The 22,945-nt window shown below is 38.8% G+C and overlaps 3 protein-coding genes and 2 long non-coding RNA genes across 6 annotated transcripts; 2 read left to right on the top strand and 3 right to left on the bottom strand.

Moving 5' to 3' along the window:
* The first annotated feature begins 680 nt into the window (after positions 1-680).
* On the top strand, positions 681-13,860 carry LOC105281366 (sodium- and chloride-dependent transporter XTRP3). 2 transcript variants are annotated; one of them, XR_894299.3, is made up of 13 exons: positions 681-2,720; positions 6,220-6,452; positions 6,853-6,873; positions 7,088-7,312; positions 7,390-7,500; positions 7,602-7,843; positions 8,375-8,522; positions 8,605-8,806; positions 8,888-9,047; positions 9,130-9,292; positions 9,372-9,572; positions 10,138-10,205; positions 12,476-12,600. XR_894299.3 is itself a non-coding variant. In XM_011342517.3 (12 exons), exons 1-12 carry the CDS (start codon positions 2,477-2,479, stop codon positions 12,626-12,628), a joined length of 2,103 nt encoding a protein of 700 aa, XP_011340819.2. In that variant the 3' UTR covers positions 12,629-13,860. The 2 variants fall into 2 exon arrangements, 1 of the variants encoding a protein (XP_011340819.2); XM_011342517.3 differs by lacking the exon at positions 10,138-10,205 and having other exon boundaries at positions 2,477-2,720; positions 12,476-13,860.
* Positions 3,153-6,219, bottom strand: LOC109611099. The gene is made up of 2 exons (XR_002193428.1): positions 5,072-6,219; positions 3,153-4,970 (listed from the first exon to the last, which is right to left on the bottom strand). It is a non-coding gene; the product is annotated as an uncharacterized LOC109611099 (long non-coding RNA).
* A 296-nt stretch (positions 13,861-14,156) lies between the features above and the next one.
* Positions 14,157-18,732, bottom strand: LOC105281374. Its single transcript, XR_894303.3, has 2 exons — positions 18,015-18,732; positions 14,157-17,947 (listed from the first exon to the last, which is right to left on the bottom strand). It is a non-coding gene; the product is annotated as an uncharacterized LOC105281374 (long non-coding RNA).
* Positions 18,733-18,738: 6 nt separating this feature from the next.
* On the top strand, positions 18,739-20,965 carry LOC105281376 (fatty acid 2-hydroxylase). The gene is made up of 6 exons (XM_011342568.3): positions 18,739-19,210; positions 19,835-20,060; positions 20,154-20,314; positions 20,393-20,525; positions 20,660-20,779; positions 20,839-20,965. Exons 1-6 carry the CDS (start codon positions 18,863-18,865, stop codon positions 20,922-20,924), a joined length of 1,074 nt encoding a protein of 357 aa, XP_011340870.1. The 5' UTR covers positions 18,739-18,862; the 3' UTR covers positions 20,925-20,965.
* A 148-nt stretch (positions 20,966-21,113) lies between these two features.
* On the bottom strand, positions 21,114-22,546 carry LOC105281375 (NF-kappa-B inhibitor-interacting Ras-like protein). Its single transcript, XM_011342566.2, has 2 exons — positions 22,200-22,546; positions 21,114-22,114 (listed from the first exon to the last, which is right to left on the bottom strand). The coding sequence occupies exons 1-2, from the start codon at positions 22,296-22,298 to the stop codon at positions 21,608-21,610; spliced, it is 606 nt and encodes a 201-aa protein (XP_011340868.1). The 5' UTR covers positions 22,299-22,546; the 3' UTR covers positions 21,114-21,607.
* Positions 22,547-22,945: the final 399 nt, after the last annotated feature.

The raw sequence follows: 22,945 nt of genomic DNA on the forward strand, positions 1-22,945 counted from the left end.
ACATTTTCATCGACTTAACGCTAAAAGGTCAATGGGAAAATACGCAGCTAAGCAATTGATGGGTAACGTTTCGATGACGAGTCATGACTCAGACCGACGGACATCAGATTTGTTTCTAAATTTGCACAACGCGCACGTCGATCCTCGCGACCCTTGTTGAGAGAAGTTGATGAGATTACTGTGCTAGTTAACGACCGTTAACGACTGATGAGAATCGATGAGGAGACGCTCGATGATTTTCATCAATGTTGCTCTACTAATTGGTCTATTAAGAGTCAATTCAACGTCAAGTGCGCTGACGGCGTGTCGAAATCTGGGCATTTTCCCGAGAGGAGGAGATCGCACCTCAGATCGGTGTCTCGAATATTTCTACCCCATCGCACGTACACCAGCAGAGCTTCTCTGCTCCATAATATAATAAGATAACAACGCTTGCTACACACCCGGCTCTCCACCGTTTGAAAAGGGTCGGCCGGCCGGCGTATGCGCGTACGTGCGCAATTACCTCGGCCAATCGGGGATCCAGACCACCGGTAGAACGAACCTTCGTCGTACTGTAGAGACGTCGATGTCGCTCCAGAGGTTCCCGTTCCGTAGGCTCATTCCCTCGCGCACATCGTCGCGCACCCAGCGGCTGCTCAGTCCGATATCGACGTTCGTACGAGACGCATATCCAACCGAGGCCCACGTTGCGAAATTTTACGCGGGCTCACCGCTTCGCGCTTCTCGCCTTTCTGCCGACGCGAAGAGCAACGAGGACGCAGGGGGAGAGACAAAGGCGAAGACCGACGCACGTTAGTGAGAAGCGCGTATACATGGGTACCAAATGCTCCGGGGGTCTCGTTCCTCAACGACAAACGACGTGCGTCCGCTGCGATGTCGGTCTAATTCGTCCGAAGACTATCGAGTTTAAGTAACAGACTCGCGAAAGAGAAGTGAACTCCACGACCTGCTTTTCGTATCAAAAACCGAGACAACGACAACTACCACGACGACGACGACGAGGAGGCAGAGCGCAACGCCAACGTCGACGACTACCACCACGTCTTCCTCGCGCGCAGAGCCGAGCCGAGGGGGACCAGCTACGATGACGCTGGACTCGTGACTTCCAACTATACCGATCCGCACGCGGCAGCGACTTAAAGGAATTCGACTCCGATGTACAGATTACTTGGATGTTGATTTTGGCTGAAGCTGAAGTGCCGCTCGTTTAAAGGCTGACGAGAATATCCTGATTATCGAGCTATTTTTGGAGTTCAGACGTCGCATCTCGTCAGCTGCTTCGAGAAGCCAGAAATCTCAGTCAGTTTCCTCGTCTCTCCCTTTACCTCATCCCTCTCTCTCTCTCTCTTCACTTCTTCTTTCTTTCTCTCTACCTGATTTGGATATCTCGCTTCCGCGCGGGGGATCGATATTTCGTCCCGACGGTGGCTATTAACGACACGCGTACTTTCATTCGACCCCTTCCCACTCCGTTCTTCGCGCTACGATTGCTTCCAAACGTAAGGCAACGCAAGGTGTAAACCCTCGCCGGGCTGTCTGTCGTTTCTTCCATCAATGTCAGTGAAAGGTAGCGCATGGTAGTAGCTCCGTGTATCTACCCCGTCATTTGATGTAATCTTCGATAGCGAGTGCTGCAACACGCGTCTCAGGCGATACGGGGATTTTCCTCCATGACTACGCGCCAACCGGTGCTCGATTTTTATTGGGTCACCCACCAGCCGCCCACTCCATTTCGCGAATAGGTCCTGGCCTACCCTATGACGTACCTTTTTCGTACCCTACACCCTTTCCATCCTGCCGCAACCCGCTTCTACGCGGTCGCGTATGCGTCTGCAAACAGTCAATAAAGAGCACCGCCGAGGCACGTACGTATCAGAAGCAGACGAACGGAGCCCGGACGTGAAGACTATTTTTCTCCCGTGCAGAAGTGTGTGTACATAACATTGAAGAGCAAACTGTCACCGGTTGCTCTTCGAGGGAAGGGCCGATCTCAGTATTTTTACGGACACGACAGCGCGGATTGTTAACGTTCAGATAAAATAGTGAAGATATAGACTATAGCTACTGTTGTTGTTATTGTTATTCACGTTATTGTTACATCCTCCGTTATTATTGTACATCCGCTGCTCGTTACCGCCGAGTGTCATCCTCACTCTCGCTGGAATCGATCCTGGCGGTAGAGAGCGGCAGTGATACATCAGTGGAGACCCGCGAATTCTTGGACGCAAAGGTACGCGTGTTTCTGCCAAATCGTGTCGCATAATTTGGAGACGGGAAAGAGAGTGGGTACGCGTGTACACAAGAAAGGGAATAAACAGAGCTAACGGGAGAAGCGAAGGAGAGGCGACACGTGGGATCGCCGCGGGTGGTCCCCAGCAAGCAGACACAAAGAGTGCGCTAAAGATCTCAATTGAGTACACTACCCAGTGGGGTAGGTGATCGGTTCTCTGTGCCCATCGAAACTCTCGGGAGGATGGTAGTCAAGAGCGAGACCACGAGAAACGGGCATGAGCTGGCTCCCTTAAACGACCACCGCCAACCCGCCCAGAACGTGACGATCGTGGTGAACCAGAATGTCGTCAACACCCAGGAGACGAAGGAAGAAAATAGGGCGGCATGGAGCGGGAAAATGCAATTCTTCCTCAGTATTATCGGATACAGCGTGGGTCTGGGCAACATCTGGAGGTTTCCTTACCTGTGCCAACAGAACGGAGGTGGTGAGTATTGACATATCGATTTGAACAATCGTAACGCTATGTACATAGATACGGGAGATGTTATACATAAGTACGTAAGGGGGCATCGTCTTTATTTTAATTTACGCGTCGCATCTCCCCGCACACCTGTGATATTATTGGTAAGCTGTACGTTTTTATTTTTACGACCTTCATGCAGTAGGTAACACTCCAACGCGTTCTTGAACCACGTGCGTGTCAGTGGATAGCTAGGTGAACTCCAGTTTCTCATGTATATGAGCACGCACACATGTAATGTATGCATATATTGTCCAATAGAAAGAACATCAATTTTTCTCTTATATCCATAACATGGTGTCAAGATAAAAGTACATTTTTCTTTTTATATGTTGTAAAATAGCATGAACAATGTTGATACTGCGCGGAAAATGCAATTCAGTACAAAAGAAAGTAAATTTTTAAAAATTTATTAAAATCACTTTATGAAATTGTGAATTTCGAAATTGCGAAAACAAAAGTTCACTTTTTGTAACGTTGAATTTTTATATATTGACGTATATTTGATATAAATTTCGAGTTGCTCAACGAGTGATAAACTATGATGCGTGTCAACATATTATATAAACTGATTATCGCAAAAATTCATCGTAAAATTGCAATACTGAAGGTAACTTTTGTCAACTAATGGTCAGTGTTAGCCTCTATGATGTCGGATGTAAAGAAGAGCAGGGACAAGGTTGCTCGATACGAGGGCAGTGGAGCTGGTATAGCAGCACATGGCTAACTATACTAGTCAACGACTATTTTCAGGTATTCACAGTCCCACGCCGGCGTTAAATATAACTGCGACGAAATATTCCGCGCATTCACGTCCTTAAAGACACGTATCGGCTATTTTCGACAATTAATACATTTAACAGCCACGCAATTGCGATTTTCGTAATGTGAAAATTACGCTATCCAGTCTTGATTGCATTACTACGGTTGTCACATTTCGTTATTTTCTCTTGGAATATATAATTATACCAATCTTTTTTTATTTACTTTAATTGCAGCAAAACATATTCTTATAATATAATGCTAACCATGCTTGGCGATTTATTCAACTTATGCGATGAACATTTTGATTTTGCATAGTTTGTTTAATTTTCATTAACTGTAGAATTTCGTTTGCGTTTGTCTGGTCTAGTTCCATTAAAATGTAATAAATTTATATCAAAAAATTCTGGTATTTGATAATTTTATATTGTTTAATCCAATCTTTAGTTTTATAGAACGGAAATCTGTGTAATCCGAAAAATCATTATTTGCTTTTATTTAATTTTCGTTATTTTATATTTTTAATAAAAATGACGTGCTAATAACGAGACTATTTTTTGTATGGAAAAGTACTGGGTGTATACCTGGAAGTATATATACCTGGCTATAAATTATAGACTCTTTCTTGCTATATATAAGACTAATAAATTCCTCCTTGTGAGATTGATACATTTATGATCATGTTGATGCAAGATGCAAGATAATATTCTGAAAATTATCCATGTTAGGGATCCGGATTTGACATTTTTTCAGCTTTCCATATAACTTTACGGATATTCTATCAAAACTATATGGCTTCACTATTTGCATTCATATAAGTTAAATAAGCAGGTCCATTCAGTACAGCATTGCAATGGATGAAATAAAATAGTAAAAAATCAATATGGAGCATCTGTTATTCATCAAGATAAAGTTAGTTCAAGGTTACACTTGATTTAATTCAACCTGACGTAAAAGGTCGACCAACCGCAAATGCTAAAGATGTACGCATCAGTAACGCGTGACATTTTGTTTGGCGTTGCATAAAATATGAGTACACAACACGCACTCATACATCGCAATCTGACAGATTTTATGATTTTGTGAATTTCCCGAATGGAGAACATCCGCTATCGCGCGAGACTTGATCTCGTGCCTCGAATCGTTTTAGGCACCTGCCAATTTCGGAAAATGAACTTTTTCTTAGCAACTGCATAAATAGCTGCTTAACATACGTCTATTTTCGCGGAGGTAGGTCACGAGAAATGCACGATTGGCTCTCGCGTGATTGCGACGTCAGAGTTTATACGTGTCGGGATCATATCGGTTACCAATCCAGCACAACTGCGCAGATTCTGTTTTCTCGGACATCGTTTCTAATACCTAATACCTTCGTCATCGTAGGTAATACTTTCGCCTGAAAGCGTCAGGATCCCTCTTCCACTTGTGCGAGATCCGGATTTAAAAATACCGCTGTAAATCAAGATTCGAATCAACCGAGTTGAATCTCTTACGCGCAGGAAATGCGGAATTGAAAAATTATTCATTTATTTCCTCACTGTTCTAGAACTCACTTTTCAGAAATATGAATTTTTTGAAATGATTTAGAGAAATAAACGTTCGGATAAAAATATTTTACTCCAAGTGTGATGAAATATCTTGAGTTTTATATCATGGCTGCGAGGTGAACTTGGCGAGGTTTTGACGTTAAATTGCACATTCACTGATGAAAAAAGATTGAACAGCCATGAGTCACTTTCGGTTATCGACTTTTGTGATTCTCACCCGCACGTGGATACGCACACCTTTATTGAACAGTATGTGTCAAAGCTTCAGTTTTCAATGGAAATTTCCTCGTTGCGCCGTACCGTGTCGGGTTCGGCCTGACGCGTCGCCGAACGTCTATCGATCGATCCATACCACTGTGTACCAGAAAGCACACGCGACGGTTTAACATCCACTGCTGGCCCTAATATAATAGCAGCTTTAAACAGAGTGTCCATGTCGCGAGCCATTAACATGCTAAACGACGTACAGCATCGATTGTCACTGATGTTATCATGAAACTCATAAAGAAAGAACGCAATCACTTTTGAGATTGATGATTGCTCCTGCACGTCAGTTTCAGTTGTTCTATCCTCTCAATCACAGCTTACCTCACAACTTTATTCCTGTTACCAATAGGATATTCAACATTGATATAAAAATTTAGCAACCTAGTTTTAATCAGGTATAACTAAAATCGCTGGAATTGGGAGCGTCAGTCATGATTTTACGTCTTCATACGACTATATGGAAGAGGAAGACATGTTAAGGGGAATCTTAGTCAATGAGGATGTCGTTTCCATGACTCCGGTTGGCTCCGGATTATGCGAATGTCAAAAAAATCGTTGATGTGGTGGAGTGGCTGAACAAGTTAGGACTTAGGTAGCTCGATCAATACAAGGCGCTCCAGCTACGACCGCGAAACTAGACATCTAAAGGTAAAGGGAGAGAGGAACGTGTTAGGGATGCAAAAACACGGATGACGCAGCGTGTGATAAAATAGGAAAATCATTTACGTGCAGTGTATTCGCTTCATTAGTAGACAAATTAAGGGGACGCGTTGTTTAAGGAACGTCACAAAATTATAATGCATTTTTATGATAAGCGTTGTACATTTCCTGAAGCTTTTTTATATTATAATTGTACTAAATCGAGATATGCTTCATGTATATTTTAGGTGCCTTCCTCATCCCTTTTTTCGTGATGCTCATCTTAGAGGGTGTACCCCTCTTCCTGATCGAGCTGGGCCTCGGACAACGTATGCGACAGGGTGCCCTGGGTGTTTGGAATACGATACACCCTTGGTTAGGCGGCATAGGGATCGCGTCGTGTATAGTTACGTTTTTCGTTGCACTTTACTACAACGTGATTATTACCTGGTGCTTCTTCTACCTTTTCAAGTCGCTCGAGGTAAGCAGGTCGATATAGTTCGTAGTGCCGATTGACGCCACGCTAATTTACGTCGAGACATCTTAAGTAGCTGTCGTTCCTCCACTACGTTTTCGTGGTCCTAATATAGGTTTATATAAAATAATCACTGAAGGACATTAATTATGATTATACAAAATGCTTAAAATATACATATTTTTATTAAAGATGATAGAAACTGAAAGAAGTAAACTAAGAAAATTTTTTAATCGTAAACGATAAAATTGAACACTTCTCTCTGAACATGCGCGCACAAAGAATGAAATATTATAATTGTAAAATGATTCTCGACTGCAATTATCAGTTACGGTCGTAACTTAATATTTTTCATACATTTGTAAAATATTAATCAAATGTTTTTCTGTTTGATGTTTCCGATTAGGCTGTCACGATCAAATTCGGTGTAAGTATAAATCATTTTTAAATAATAAGTAATATAGTACTGCATTTTCTGTGGTTGCAAAACGCTATTATAAGCCATTCACAAAAGTCGTAACATGCTTGTAAATCTGACTATAATATGCCATCGATTCGCCATTTAAAGTGTCGCTTTAGCTAATACGCAATTGCTCGTTAAAGCACCTATTGATCTACTTGTACGTTTTGACACAATTTAGGACTCACTGCCGTGGGCAACATGCCCGGTAAATGAAAACGGGAAACCGTTCGAGGAATGTGAAAGAAGTTCGGAGACTGCGTATTTTTGGTACAGGACCACCTTGGACGCGGCACCATCGATCGAGGACGGTGAAGGCTTGAAGTGGTGGATCATACTTTGCCTCTTGCTTAGCTGGCTCGTCGTATTCTTCATTGTCATGAAGGGGATACAGTCGTCAGGCAAGGTGGGATCATACTCATGTTTAAACTGTTTCCATCGTTTACATTAATAAACTGCTATTAAGATCAATTAAATACCTAGGTGGTATACTTCACGTCCATGTTCCCGTATCTCGTCCTGACTATTTTCTTCATCCGTGGGATAACGTTGAAGGGTGCGAGCGCTGGATTGGCGCACATGTACACACCAAAGGTGACGATCGATCCCGCTGACTGCTCTCTAAATCGAAGAAACGTGAGCCTCGGTGCAAAAGGCCGGACATTAGACATGACATTTGATTTTATTCGTTCAAGGTCGAGAAACTGTTGGACCCTATGGTCTGGCTTGACGCGGCGACTCAGGTGTTCTATAGCTTCGGACTGGCGTTCGGTTCTCTGATCGCATTTGGCAGCTACAACACTCCCAACAACAACTGCGTGAGGGACGTGATCCTGGTGAGCGTGTGCAACGCGTTTACTGCCATTTACGCGAGCGTTGTCATTTTCGCCATTTTGGGGTTCAAGGCTATGTCAAACGTGGACAAGTGCGTCGCCAGGTAATGCGACCGCAAGCGCGGCCATCGTTTCTAAACTCGCCAATGCGAAGAGGGTGTAGAGAGCCGAAAAAAAAAGAGAAAGCCCATAGATGCCTTCATCGTCCACGACTGCAGGATGTGTCTCCAAATGCATCCATGATAATATATTATTGCCGCTCGTTCGGAAGAAGCGTGTTGGTCGCTCTTTTAGCACAGTTGTATTATTAAAGTCGAACTCATGTCAAGAAAAGTCTCAAGTAAATTAACTTATCAAAATTGCACAAGAACTACGTTTTAGTGCGTGTAATGATTTACGCTACTATTATTATCATTAAATTGCAAGACATACGTGTAGTTACGTTGTTAATGCACGTAAATCTATCACTACAATTTAAATTGATTAAATTGTAGGAGTCAGGCGTCGACGGATGAGCATTTAGAAATTTGGGGAGGGAAAGCCGAGTCGTAATGGGATGGGGCATTTATATTAATTGATATGGCGAAGATCAAAGAGACGCACAGAAAAAAAACATTGAATTCTTTTTCTTTTAGCGCGAGAGAAATCCTGGTTGACAATGACTTCCTGGACAATTCGACCACGTTTAACTTCGAGGAATACAAACAGCTTATGCCCACTTTCAACTTCTCGGGGACGAACCTCACGATGAAATCGTGCAGCCTCAGCGAGGAACTGAACGACGTGAGAAACGACAGTTCCATGAACTTATTCGGCATATTGTCATGAACTACTTCAATGATAATCGTCCGTCGATCTTTTTTAGGCCGCCGAAGGTACCGGACTGGCCTTTATCGTGTTTACCCAGGCGATCGTAGAATTACCGGGTGCACCATTTTGGTCTTGCATTTTCTTCATGATGCTGCTAGCTCTTGGTCTGGGTTCGCAAATCGGCATACTCGAGGGCATGCTATGCGTAATCTTCGACATAGACCTATTCAAGAGAATAAAAAAACAATATATGACGGGTGAGTGCTGACCCATCAATCCAGTCTGTCAAGAAAATTGTTAATAATGTTAGTTTTTAATTATCTAATTTGTTGCTTCAGGTGTCGTCTGTTTCATGTGCTTTTGCGTGGGATTCATCTTCTGTACCGGTGCTGGGGAGTACTGGTTGAAGATGTTTGACAGCTTCGCCGGCACCATTGGTCTCGTAATGGTCGCCCTCATGGAAATGATCTCCGTAGTCTTCGTATATGGCCACGAGAAGTAAGCTTTATTAAAGTTATGCAATTATATTTGGTTTTTTTTTTCAAATGAGACAGATTGACAATCACGGATGCACATGCAGGTTCACGAAAGACATCGAGGAGATGACTGGATACAGGCCAGGCGTTTATTGGCAAGTCACGTGGCGGTTTCTTGCTCCCATAATAATGGTTTGCATCCTCGTGTCCAGCATCGCTTCCATGTTCATCAAGAAACCGCATTACTCAGCGTGGAATGCAGAATTGGTAAAATTATCGATTCTAGCATAGTAAAACATTTCTTACATGTATAACATCTTATCTAATATTTTTTGTATGTATCTAGGGTAAAGCAGTGGAGACGAGTTATCCCGGCTGGGTGCTCGCGATCGCCGCCGCCATCATTTTCGCGGGCATCGCTCCGATTCCAATCGTTTTCCTCTTACGGCGATTCCAATGTGTCAAACTCGACGTGGACATACATCAGGGCAGTATCCGTCGTATCGACACCACGGTCTCTACTAAGGAGATGATGGGCGACGTCGATGTAAGTACAGCCTACGTCGTTACAGCGTAGCTAATATGTATCTATATGTAGAAACGTAATGAGTTGTGGTCGTTGGAGGTTGTGCGATGAAGGAAACCGCGCGGGAAAAATGCCCGCGAGGATAACGATGTGGCTTGTGGTCGTTCGTGACATGAATGTGTGTGGTACAATAAAAGTCGTGATGAACGATCCACCGTTTCGACAAATCGAGACGGAAATAAACGCACGCTGCCCTCCCCAGTGAGATAATCGTTTTGTACAAGTAGCGTTCCTTCTTTCCCTTGAAATGATTGTTCCTAGACAAGTAGCGTTGCTCTCCCCTTCCGAAAGTAGCTGTGTAAACGGAGCAGCAGCTTAATTAGCGCACCACGGGCTGGCTAATGTATTGCCGTTTAATGTAATATTGTTTAATCGCCGCGTGGCCTCGCCCGATTAAACAGAATTAAACAGACGTAATCGCGATGTTGCTTGTTGATCCCGTAATAAGTTAATGCCGCAAGTTTCTCATGGTGGGCCAATTAAGCGAAATGCTCAGGTAACTCACATTTGAACGTACGATCTGCAGTTGTAGGTAAGCATCCGTTCTGTCTGTGGTAACGTCGATTACTCGATATCCCCGTAGCTACATTACACGTGAGTTCGCAGTATTAACTTTTGTGAATGCATCCTGAATGTTACTCCTAGTGCATTCATCGTCTCACATGTATGTACACGATGTTACATATTTAGCATATACATCATACATGCCGACGCGCACAATGCGAGGAATACGGTAATACGGTACACGGAAATACACGGCGCTCTTTGCAGTATTCAACGGTTCTATTTTTGTCTTCTCTTTCTGCCACACATTAAAAACCAATACTCGTCACGTGCGAGAAAATTCAACATCGCGATCAATTAACTGCACGATTTCTTAAATAATGGAATGATATACTAACGCCAAACGTCTCAAACAACTTTGATATATAATACGTTACACTGATCATGACAAAAAAATCATCATCATCCATAGATTGCATGATTAGCTCTCTCGATTTTATATATCAAATATCGTACATATCGCGCGCGCAGATTTTAATAATACAATATATAAATGATAAAAATCAACGTTCTCACATATAGTAAAATTATTATGATAAATTTATAACAAGCAGAAAATCAGGAGATATAAACTTAGGATCCATAATACAATGAATGCTTGCTTTTGGTAAGTAAGTGTCTCAAAGTTTTGCTTGATTAGCATGTCAAACATAAAAATCTATAATTATCATCAGTCACTAGGGGTTCCCATCTTTCTTGTGCAAGAATGAAGATACACTCATGTATGCATACGACAATACAACTGATCTATCGCGACTATTAAACGACGTACTGCGTAGTCATACTGATGATCTAAAATTCTGTATCTACTCACTCTGGCTCTGCTCACTACGCAGAAATACAAAACAAATAATTCAAGAAGAACGTGAAAGCTATTTACGAATCTTCATATGTTAAAAATTTGTGACTCGCGGGATTTAAAAATTCATAAATAGCTCTTATTTGTTTTCTTTTCGATATCCGGCTAGAGCGGAAACTGAGCAGAGGTTTGTTCAGAAGCATAAATCACTAATGATACTGAACCTTTTGATTTTCTATGTGAGACTACGATTGTTTATACATATACAGGGTGAGGCACCTAAAACAGGCCACCGGAATATCTCGGCTGTTATTGGTGATAGAACAAAATGTGTCAGACCAAACTTGCATGGTTTCGAGGGACACATAATTTGTTCTAAATAGTTTTTTATTAGGTGGACGCGTAGAGGTCATATGAAGGTCAACTTCGTTTTTTTAAATGGTATGATGTTTTTTTACGTACCATCTAGTAGAGCGTTTGAAGATGCGCACATTGATCTACGAATCAAAATCATTCAAGGTCACTAAAGGCTAAAATTTCTAAGTGCTAGAACTTTTTCATTTTTGAGTTTACGGTATTTTCAATAGCGGAGAACTCTAGGCAATATAAAAAATAATATCATCAACTCAGAACTCCTCTGAGAAGAAAAAAATTTTAAACTCGAGAACTTTTTCATTTCTGAATTTACGGTATTTTCAATAGCAGAGAACTCTAGGCAATATAAAAAATAATAATAACAACTCAAAACTTCGCGGAAAAAGAAAAAATTTCTAACGGTTAGAACTTTTTTATTTCTGAATTTACGGTATTTTCAATAGCAGAGAACTCTAGGCAATATAAAAAATAATGATAACCACAACTCAGAACTTCGCGAAAAAAGAAAAAATTTTTAAGGGCTAGAACTTTTTCATTTCTGAGTTTACAGTATTTTTAATAGCAAAGAACTCTAGGCAATATAAAGTAAATTATTTTCCCTTGCAGTTGGCCTTCAGTGACCTTGAATGAATTTGACCCGTAGATCAATGTGCGCATCTTCAAACGCTCTACTAGATGGTACATAAAAAAACATATCATACCATTTAAAAAAACGAAGTTGGCCTTCATATGACCTCTACACGTCCACCTAATAAAAAACTATTTAGAACAAATTATGTGTCCCTCGAAACCATGCAAGTTTGGTCTGACACATTTTGTTCTATCACCAATAACAGCCAAGATATTCAGGTGGCCTGTTTTAGGTGCCTCACCCTGTATATTGGAGATTAAATGAGATAATTCTTCTTTTCAATCACGATTTCTTGAGCTATTACGAAAATCGGAAAAGCAACTTTTATCAATAATAATGTTTTTTCCATTAAATATTTCTAATGGAATTTATTTACGAATAATATTTTTGCTTTTTCGTGCCGAAAATTAAAAACGTGGCCTCGTGCACTTTTTCTTTCATTTGATTGATCGCAAATAGAAATATTTAACATTACTAATTTTATAATTTTTTCAGCTTGACGAATATCACGAGCGACTCGAGGACTTCCCAGAGGAGGATGAGGACATTAATAGCGACGATGATAACAATTCCGCACCGCCATTGGGTAAACTCGCGAACAAAGCAATGCAGGGTAGGGCCTTTAAAATGGATGTAATGAACTTTTAAGAGAGTGCATCACCGGCGTGATTTCTTCCGTACACTTGCGCGAGTTATACCGAAAGTACGGAGCTAGATATCGGCAGTGATTATATATATATAAAGGCCGCACAGGCTATCGTTAAGTTATATGCTCAGTATTCGTGGAATAAGCGTACCACATAAACAAGTGTACACATAAATATAGTTATATATCGGTCATTGATTTGTGAATACTTGCAAAAGAAATTATATTTTAATAGCGAATAATCTCCGTAATAGAGAATAATCTGTCGTCTCCGATCTAAACATTTATTTGCCATGCAAAGAATCTTAGATGTTCGACAAGAAATTCATTTGGACAGTTTGGTCTTTATATGTCTACAGTCATTGATGTTCGGGGCCGTGCATCCTCAAAGTGAAATGTATTGAGTGAACGAAAAATGAACGAGGAGCGCAAAATCAGATTAAACCAAAACACTTTTTGACGTGTCACACTTAAAATGAAAAACTTGGATCGAGCGCGAATCTTGAACGCGCATCTTCCAAAGTCTGACAAAAAAGAAAGCGTTTGCGCTGCTCGTTTGTTGATCGCTCGAAATATAAAGAGTGTTGACCGATCTTCTCGTATATAAATACGTAAATACGTAATACGTGCGTATGTAAGTAGATATAGAGTGAATCGTGAATTCGCTACAAATCGAGCTCAATCTGTCGGGTCGAGGCACCACTTAAAAGCAATATGGTAAAATGGAATAACAGAATTTAGAAGTATAACGCGAGAACGACCAATTGCGTCACGGTGGTTTATAGAGTGTTCGAGTCGTCGAACGTTATACTTCTGATTAAAATTGTGGATCATCAGGTGGATTACAATAGCTGCATATAGCGGACAAACAATATAGCGAAGAGAATAGAGAGAGCGTTTTGGCTTTTTAGTAATGATTTAGGCATGAGTGCGAAGACTATCGGACGCAGGATCGTTGATTTCGTCCGAGTCAATCTGATTTTAGTTGTACGCCATGATTGTTTTTTTCTTTTAGATAGTTTGATCTCTTCACGTGAGAGAAACGTCGAAATGACTAGACAATAAAATTGCGTATAATCGAGTCGTTAGCCAAACGTAGCCAATTTGTTTACTCTACACGGCCCCGATTAAACATGCGTTTTCAATTCCTCCCTTCGGAGGAAGTTCCATTCTTCGTGTGTAATTGCAGCCCAGAGTTAATCGATTTTGGCTCCAAAAATATTCCCGAAAAAAAGTATTTTTTTAAACGAATTATTTTCAGTTTCATAATTTGTTTTAAGTAAAAATGTGCAAAGCAGGAGTAAAAAATAAATATAATGAAATTAGGAAATCAACAAAAACTATTTTGTGGCTATTGTAACTTAATTCTTAAATTTATTTATTTAAAAACTAATTTATATAACATTTTTTTTATTTCACGAAATTATTTTCTTATTAATTAATTCCTTTATCATCTTGCAAATACTTTTATTTAATGCACTTAATGTATTTTTACTTGAAGCTTCTGAAAAAATATAAAATACGTTTGAATATAATTTAAACAATTTTTTATATATTTAATGTACAAAAAGATCATTTTAATGAACAATTTTAAACGGTAGGAACATGATCGATTAAATCTGCATTATACAGTTGTACGTTCGGCGCTCAGTTCGGCATATAATTACGTCAGGTATACAGGAGTTATGCTTTTAATTGATTAGAATATGTTGCGCAAGAAAATAATTATTTTACATACAGGCTCTGCGAATGGCTTAAATTTTACACACATTTGAAACTTTTGTTTAAACACGCGCGCGCGCGTGCAATCCTCAGCTGTAACAGCATTAATTCCACCACTTAAAAAACGTCGCAGCGGCGCGTGCTTTTATTAATGACCCTCATTTCGTCGGATAAAGCGAAAATGAGTATTCGAGGCGTCACGCGGTGCCATTACGTGACATTTCGATGCAATATACTACCAGTGCAGGATATATTCATGAGGTACACTCGGCATTCGGTGTCGCATGAGAGGTGATCTCGTGCACCTTCCGCGAATATACACGCGACTGTCGCAGGATAGATTTTTTTTCTTTTTCGTCAAGTAGCTCCTCCCTCGCGGATGGCGTCGAGCGTAGATACGCCGTTGTTTGGCTGGTCCAGCTATTTTTCGATACGGAAAATATTGTATACCGATTCCGCGTTAGGATGATCAACGAGTGGTCGGTACACCAGGCTCCGTCTCTCCTGAGTTCTCGTCCGTACGAAAATGCGTGATGATACCGGTGATGCGCCGGTCGAATAACCGTAATGTCAATAATAGATTATTGGATCGCATGGCGCGATACGGGGATCACTGTTCGCTGTGCGAATTCGGGGTGATTTGCTGCGTCGCGCGACGCGCGTTGTGATCCAGAACACGGGAAATGCCACCATTGATCATCCTGTCTTATTCACATTGTACATACTTTAGGCTGAGAGCGGGATTCACTGCACGGATTGCAGCGAGAATAATACCGCGGGCAATTAACGCGGACGACAGGCCAGATTAATTGCTCTGCGGCAGTATGGAAATGCGAGCGCGCCGAGGCGCAGGGAAAGGGTGGATGGTGACATGAAGGGTGTGTAAAATAGGAGCGGCCAGGAGATTACATTGTATATTAATGACATTACGAATTCGATGAAACGTGACGCGTGTGTGCCATTGTAAATAACTAAGGCATTATACATGCCAACCGCGCATCTAAATTACCTCGTAAAGTACCTATTTTTTGAATCGCTTAGAATAGTGACGACGTCGTACCTACTTACTTTCTTCCCTTTTTTCTACGTAAGAAGCGTACGCCCTTACCCTTTCGTGCATAAGGGACACAAACCTAGAGGCTAGTCGTTCAAGCGCAGGCATAAACGGACAATTTGAGACAACGTTTCCTTTCGATATGCGATATCGCACGCAATGACGCAATAAGCGGCATATCCGTTCTAAAAGAATTGATAACGTCAATTAAATGACAACTCAAAACCGCATGATGCGGCAAGAACAGGTTTACATGAGAAGCCGTTATTCCACTCGTTTGCGTTTCAGAGAGTCATACCGTCCGAGGTTCACGTTACGTCATCCTAAGAAAAAAGATTGCGGAAAAAATGCATTATTTCTGTATTATTTGACGGCAACTTAGTTTTAATTGTAATAGCGCACGTTATATAAGGAATTTTATATTTATTCATTTAAGAAACAATCAGATTTAATTAATTAAATTTAATTGTAACTTTTTGATTTTTATCGCAATCAAGAAGAAAAGCAAATAAATATTAAGATATCGACGATGATACGCAAATGATTGCTATTCGGACTCATTTAAAATGTAATTAATCATTGGGAACACACAATTAATTTCATTGCAGACGTATGAATACTGCTAAAAAATAAATAAATGTAGGAGAGAAAATGCTTCCTTGAAACTCTTCTATTCGTCTGTTATAAGATTTCTATTGCTTTGAGGAATGTCTTTCATTTTGGGAAGCTCGGCGATATTTTCAAAACTTAAAGTGCAGCTTTGAATCAAAAAGATCGATGTGGAAATCATACATTAAAAGACATTCGCAGTCGTTATTCCTTTTTCAAGGAAAACGACTCGTTTCTTTTTCTCAAATCCAACTACATGTGTATTTGCTAACTTCTTCGTCTTCGACGGTTTAACAGCTAAAGAATTTTAAAATACAAAGTGTTTTGGCCTATCTTGATATCCAAGGAAAAAATTAAATGGCACCGTTAAGCATAGAGAGAACACGCTTGTTATTCTGATTTCCGTATTTTTAAGTATTTTCAAACTTTGCTTAAACGTTTGTGTGTCCGATGCGTTTGATAATTTTTCCAAGTGATATGTATATAATTATACAACTAACGACATAATTATAATGTTGGGTATAGTTCTTAGGCTGCTCAGTTACGTGCACTCCTTGTCAGAAAAGGAATTATTCCTCTCCCGTTTCCTGCGAAAATTCTTAAGTTATGCGTTAATAATATTAAAGAAGAAGAGAACAAGTATTATGTTTTACGTTTTCGTAATGAATAATAGTAACTATTTTAGTCTGGGGAGATCAATATCGATAGTAAGCGAGTACTTCCGATTGTATTATATTTTCTTGCTCGACACACTATATACGTTTTTGATAGCGCGACTGCTCACAAATTGTTACTCGTCCCTGAAACATTGTCTTGAGCATTGTCGCAGTACTTTTAGCGACTGAAACTTAGACATTAATAGAACACAGTGTACACAAAATTCAAAGCGTTTAAATAAAAGCTTATTTATTGCCGAGAAAAGAATTATATATTTTCTATCCTTTCAAGGATGCAGAATGCGCATAAAGTTTCATAAAGTTTATGTCAAATTAATAATTAAGATTTTCCTTTCCCTCGATCAGTCTGGCAAATTATTTGTACTTATTGTTAGGTACACGACGTTTCGAGCCTTATCAAGTATATAACATTAATATTAGCAAGTCATTTTCTGTAATAAATACAAAGGCAAAGTAATATAATAAAAGTTATAAAAATTATTAGGATGAACAACTTACTGGTTGAAAATGACTTCCGAAATAACGAATAGTGTGCGAGATATTCCTGACGAAAAACATCTTTACATCACAAAAGACAGAGGCCAGCAAACAAGTGATGAGACAATGCTATGTGTTTTTGAGAAGTATGTCATAAACAACCGGTAGATTCTCTGTGTCTCTTTGTAAATTTTATCAAGTATATAACATTAATATTAGCAAGTCATTTTCTGTAATAAATACAAAGGCAAAGTAATATAATAAAAGTTATAAAAATTATTAGGATGAACAACTTACTGGTTGAAAATGACTTCCGAAATAACGAATAGTGTGCGAGATATTCCTGACGAAAAACATCCTTACATCACAAAGGACAGAGGCCAGCGAACAAGTGATGAGACAATGCTATGTGTTTTTGAGAAGTATGTCATAAACAACCGGTAGATTCTCTGTGTCTCTTTGTAAATTTTATCAAGTATATAACATTAATATTAGCAAGTCATTTTCTGTAATAAATACAAAGGCAAAGTAATATAATAAAAGTTATAAAAATTATTAGGATGAACAACTTACTGGTTGAAAATGACTTCCGAAATAACGAATAGTGTGCGAGATATTCCTGACGAAAAACATCCTTACATCACAAAGGACAGAGGCCAGCGAACAAGTGATGAGACAATGCTATGTGTTTTTGAGAAGTATGTCATAAACAACCGGTAGATTCTCTGTGTCTCTTTGTAAATTTTATCAAGTGTATAACATTAATATTAGCAAATCATTTTCTGTAATGAAGACAAAGGCAAAGTAATATAATAAAAGTTATAAAAATTATTAGGATGAACAACTTACTGGTTGAAAATGACTTCCGAAATAACGAATAGTGTGCGAGATATTCCTGATGAAAAACACATCCTTACATCACAGAGGCCAGCAAACAAGTGATAAATATAAGACAATGACAAAAACACATAGCATTTTCTCATACTTATCACTTGTTTGCTGGCCTCTGTAATGTAAGGATGTGTTTTCAGTAAGTTGTTCATCCTAATAATTTGTATAACTTTTATATTATATTACTTTGCCTGTGTATTTATTGCAGAAAATGACTTGCTAATATTAATGTTATACACTTGATAAGGACCGAAAACTTGGTCGTGTACCTAAGTACAAATAAATTTTGCCAGACTGATCGAGGGAAAGGAAAGTCTTGATTATTAATTTATCCTGGCGATATAAACTTAATAGTACCTTATGTCAAATTAAACATCTATGAATTGTTGTAAATAAAGTTTTAGGACATGTGACAAATGTAAATTGTCATTTAATACTCTATTGAGACTTTTATGTATTACCTTCGAGATTTTATCACTTCAATTTCCTCTCAAGATTTTTATGACAATGCAGCACATATTAATACAAAGATACTCCGTATCTTCTCATCGTGCATGTGCAAATACTAGACCTTGATAATCGCTGCGATACCATATACACTACGATAGTAACGTTGTTTATGAGACGTAATGCGATCAGTCAGCCCTCCCACGTAACATTTACAGCAAAATCTTATCTAGTATAGTAAATTAACAAGTCGCATAACGTCAGCTACTTACTTAGTAGAATGCATTGACGTGTACGGCGCACAGCGAATCCTACATCTAGCACACGGAAAATCTACTGTCTTATTTATAGTACCGGAAATGAATGTTTATCGTAAATATTTCGATAACGTGTTTCATTTGGAAAATACCGTCATGGATAATATCAAAGTGAAGGACAGTGATGCAGTCGCAGTGAATAGAGTGAAAGATTCTCATCGAAATAGCACGATGAAGGAAGAGTCGACAAAGTTTCTAGTGAAATATCGAGATCGTGTTTATAATATTTCTGGTTTCTTGAACTATCATCCTGGCGGAAAAAACACTCTCCTACGTTTTAGGGATCAAATCCTGGATAAAGCGTTAACGGAACATCCTCACTCCAAATCTGCCTACTATCTTCTCGAGGAATTTGCTGTGCAACATCAAGAAAGATATAATGAGTGCGAAGTGAGTGATTCATAAGTGCAAGGTAACCAACAGACCTATGTACATATTCACAAGAAATTCATTGCATATTATAAAAAGATTATATTAATGCGATTACGCAAAAGTACGGTTATGGAAAATTCGAGGAACAAGTTTTTCTAGATACTTCTGATCTGAGAAACTTCGCATACGTTAATAAATAAATTTTTTCTAATATTAATAATTAAATCTTCTAACGTTAAAAATAAATATATAAATAGAAAACCTTGATTGAGAATCAGCATTTATTACTGCCAGTCCTACTGAGAATTCAAAATAGAATTAAAAGACGTACCGTGTGATATTATATTTTACCATAATAAGTCATGAAAGTACGCATCGATCAAGATTCTATCTTTAAAAGTTTTTCTAATAATTGTACAATCATATTATATACTAAGGAAATAAGGAAATTTCTTTCTTTATCCGTCACAAAAATGACGATATCAGAATTTTTATCTTTGTGTAATATTTGAAATTAATAAGTAAAAAATATTTGCACGAGCATATATATAAAAGACCTTGTTAATTCTGCTAGATAGAATTATGTTAAGTTAATCAATAGTATTTAATGAATTATCACTGACAAAATCAATTGTATTCCAGAACTTGGTAAATTGGGATGCGCCGATTCTGTGGCAAGTAGGCTTTATGGGCGATCGATATTGGGAATGGGTAAATTTGCCCGTAAACCGACCCATTCGGTTTTTTAAATCAGATATTTTAGAAACCTTGTCAATCACACCATGGTATGTTATGCCGATCGTCTGGCTTCCGGTAGCTATGTATCTCTTTTATATAGGATGTATTTTGGACGTTTCGACGAACATAGGTTTGATACAGTATTTCTAACACGTGAATTGTTTTGTAATGTATCTAGAATATATCCGAATATCTTATAAAATTATCGAGCATTCTCTTTCAGTAATCAAATTGCCAAGGATTCTACTATCATTTCTTGTTGGGTTTTTTATTTGGTCTCTCGTAGAGTACTTTGTGCATCGGAAAGTGTTTCACTTTAAACCGCCGCACAATTCTAAATTACTGATTACTTTGCACTTCTTGTTCCACGGGTGTCATCATAAGGTATAAAATCTCCTTACTTTACTTTAAATGCGACATAATTTTACCAATTGCAATTGCAATTGCAAGATGCATTGACAGGCACCAATGGATGGGCGGAGACTAGTGTTTCCACCAACATTTGGTTTACCTGTGGCAGCGATAGTTTGGCACATTTATAAGATGATATTTCCCTCGACGGTTGTTAGTTTTATCGCAGCTGGTACGGTAATGGGTATGTTGTCCGCACGTTTATTAATGTATCAGAATTTTTGTCGAGATTAATTACTTTATAATAAAGATTAATTAATTGATCAAATGTTATATAAGTCCATAATTACAAGCTTACAATTAATATTCATTTTACAGGCTATTTGTCTTATGATTTAATGCACTATTATTTGCACAATGGAGCACCAAAAGTTGGCTCGTATTTTTACGTGATGAAAAGAAGACATAACTATCATCACTTTTTACATCACAATCAAGGTAACTGCTGAGAATTGTTGTTTGTACAATAATAATTATAATCACCATCATTTTCACAGGATTTGGAGTTACCAGTGAATTGTGGGATCGTTTACTCAAAACGGATCTGCGTCTGCGGAAATTAGATGAATCTCTGGAATGGTGATACGATTAAAAACAGCATGACAACGTTGTGTTTACTAATGGTATTTATTTTTTAAACATTCTTGTTGTTTGTATAATTTGCATTGTATATTTATATATATATATATATATAATTAAAATATATATTATCGATATAATCACAATTCAAATTGCGATAAGTACAAAGTACCATTTTTACAATAATTGTATATTTTTGCACAAAAACAATGCTTTCGCTCCACAGCTTAAATTCTATAAAGCGAGTTAAGTACATATAATAAGAGAGATTCAATAGTTTTGTAACTTCAATTGAAATAATAATGCAATCATGCAATCATGAAGTAAAATATCAAAAAATTTGATAACTTTGCATTTATATTTAAAAAGTAAATAAATGCTGTATCAGACGACTTTGGCAGCAAACTTGTTGCTTGATAACTTAAGTACATGATTTATAGTACCCATGATACCCATGGAACCCCAGTTATCTCGAGTTTCGAGTCTAGTATCACACATATGTTCAAGATTAACATAAAAGTGCATGCTGCATACATAGTCATTGAGATCTCAAAATGTGTCCGCACTGACGGAGGCGATATTCAGCTATTATTGAATAAGTTATACCTGAGTACAACATTCACAAGCAAGACTCATATCGTAATCGTTTACATTTGCGCAACTTTACGTCGTATCCCTAAGCGAGCATCACTGTGCTTCAGTTTTAACGGATCTCCTACCCATGCTCAATTGCGGAAATGTACTTTTGTTAGTAGGAGGATTCAACTTGGACGACAGATACACAAAGGCCTCGAACAGGCTGGATCTGTCCATGATATTCACTTCGTAATGCTTGATCTTTTCTCTAGCGCACCAGTTTGATGCTTTACTCGCAGTATTCTCTAAGTTATGCGATGCAGCATCGGTTTTCGTCCGATTGCCGATCACGATCACAGTTATCTCCTTCTTGTCCTTATTCTTATCAATGTCCTTTTTCAAGGGAAAAAGTACATCAAGAGATTCGGGCTTACCAGTGTTATAGACCAAAACGTAGCCGTCAGCAAATCCGAGGTAGTGCCGTGGAAGTTGCTGATTATTTACATTGCTCTGAAGAGACTCAAGCCCAGCTGTGTCGTAGAATCTAACCTTCTCCTTCGTACCTCGATCAGTCTCAATGTTGCCGACGTAAATATCCTCGATCGTGGGATGAATCTCCTGTACAATAATATTGATCACAATCCCGTGCATTTACAATCCTTGTATGACAAGCATGACAACAGTTGCAACGTGAGTGTGTTACCGTTTTCGCGTTGACGTTTCCATATATGAGCTGCTCCAGCAAAGCGGTCTTACCGACTCCTTTCATGCCGCAAACGACCACTCTCGTTGTTTTCCCCATACCTAACCTGTTTGCCAGGTATGGACTTCTTCGTGTTGTGACATTAGAACTGTCAAACCGATCACGGATGACCTACCAATGAATTAGTGAGCGTCAAGCACAGTGTCAAGGTGCCAGATTCTGACTCCAGTGTCTCCATTTCATAGCACGTGGAGGGGACGATCTTGTAACGCACCAGCTACGTACTGTGTACATACGTGTTGGTACACTTGGTACGTGTGCGCTTGGTACTTCGGGCAACCTCGGGCAACCTCGGGCTAATGTTTATAAATACATAATATTTACTCGTTAAATAATTCAAGCATTCCTTATCAATAAAGTAGAAGATAAGCATATGACTGCTCTTACAATTATCGGAATGCAGCCTCTATTATATCAGTAGTTATTAAATCAGTAGTTTGGCGTTATCTATTTGCTAACTATTGGCAAAGTAAGCTAGAGGTTTAAAAAGCTCGATTGGGAATTGAATATCTTTTCCGCACGATATTCCATTAATATCGCTATTATTATTATATTAGGTGAGCAAATTAATTCGGTGCTTTTTTGAAGAAATTCAATCCTTATTACAAAAAATTAATAAACATGTCAAAACATTTACCATCATTTTTAAATACTTTTCTTTACCTATCGGGTAGCTGATAAATCCC

Source organism: Ooceraea biroi, chromosome 3, assembly GCF_003672135.1.
Source record: "Ooceraea biroi isolate clonal line C1 chromosome 3, Obir_v5.4, whole genome shotgun sequence".
Lineage (NCBI taxonomy): Eukaryota > Metazoa > Arthropoda > Insecta > Hymenoptera > Formicidae > Ooceraea > Ooceraea biroi.

What these genes read in the sequence shown, in the direction of transcription:
- LOC105281376 (XM_011342568.3), top strand. Translation starts at nt 18,863, where the DNA reads ATGAATGTTTATCGTAAATATTTCGATAACGTGTTTCATTTGGAAAAT. An exon ending in TCCACGGGTGTCATCATAAG is followed by an intron (nt 20,315 to 20,392) that starts GTATAAAATCTC and finishes ATGCATTGACAG; the next exon opens with GCACCAATGGATGGGCGGAG. An exon ending in CTTTTTACATCACAATCAAG is followed by an intron (nt 20,780 to 20,838) that starts GTAACTGCTGAG and finishes TCATTTTCACAG; the next exon opens with GATTTGGAGTTACCAGTGAA.
- LOC105281366 (XM_011342517.3), top strand. Translation starts at nt 2,477, where the DNA reads ATGGTAGTCAAGAGCGAGACCACGAGAAACGGGCATGAGCTGGCTCCC. An exon ending in TTCGTATATGGCCACGAGAA is followed by an intron (nt 9,048 to 9,129) that starts GTAAGCTTTATT and finishes ATGCACATGCAG; the next exon opens with GTTCACGAAAGACATCGAGG. An exon ending in CAGCGTGGAATGCAGAATTG is followed by an intron (nt 9,293 to 9,371) that starts GTAAAATTATCG and finishes GTATGTATCTAG; the next exon opens with GGTAAAGCAGTGGAGACGAG.
- LOC105281375 (XM_011342566.2), bottom strand. Translation starts at nt 22,298, where the DNA reads ATGGGGAAAACAACGAGAGTGGTCGTTTGCGGCATGAAAGGAGTCGGT. An exon ending in GAAACGTCAACGCGAAAACG is followed by an intron (nt 22,115 to 22,199) that starts GTAACACACTCA and finishes ATTATTGTACAG; the next exon opens with GAGATTCATCCCACGATCGA.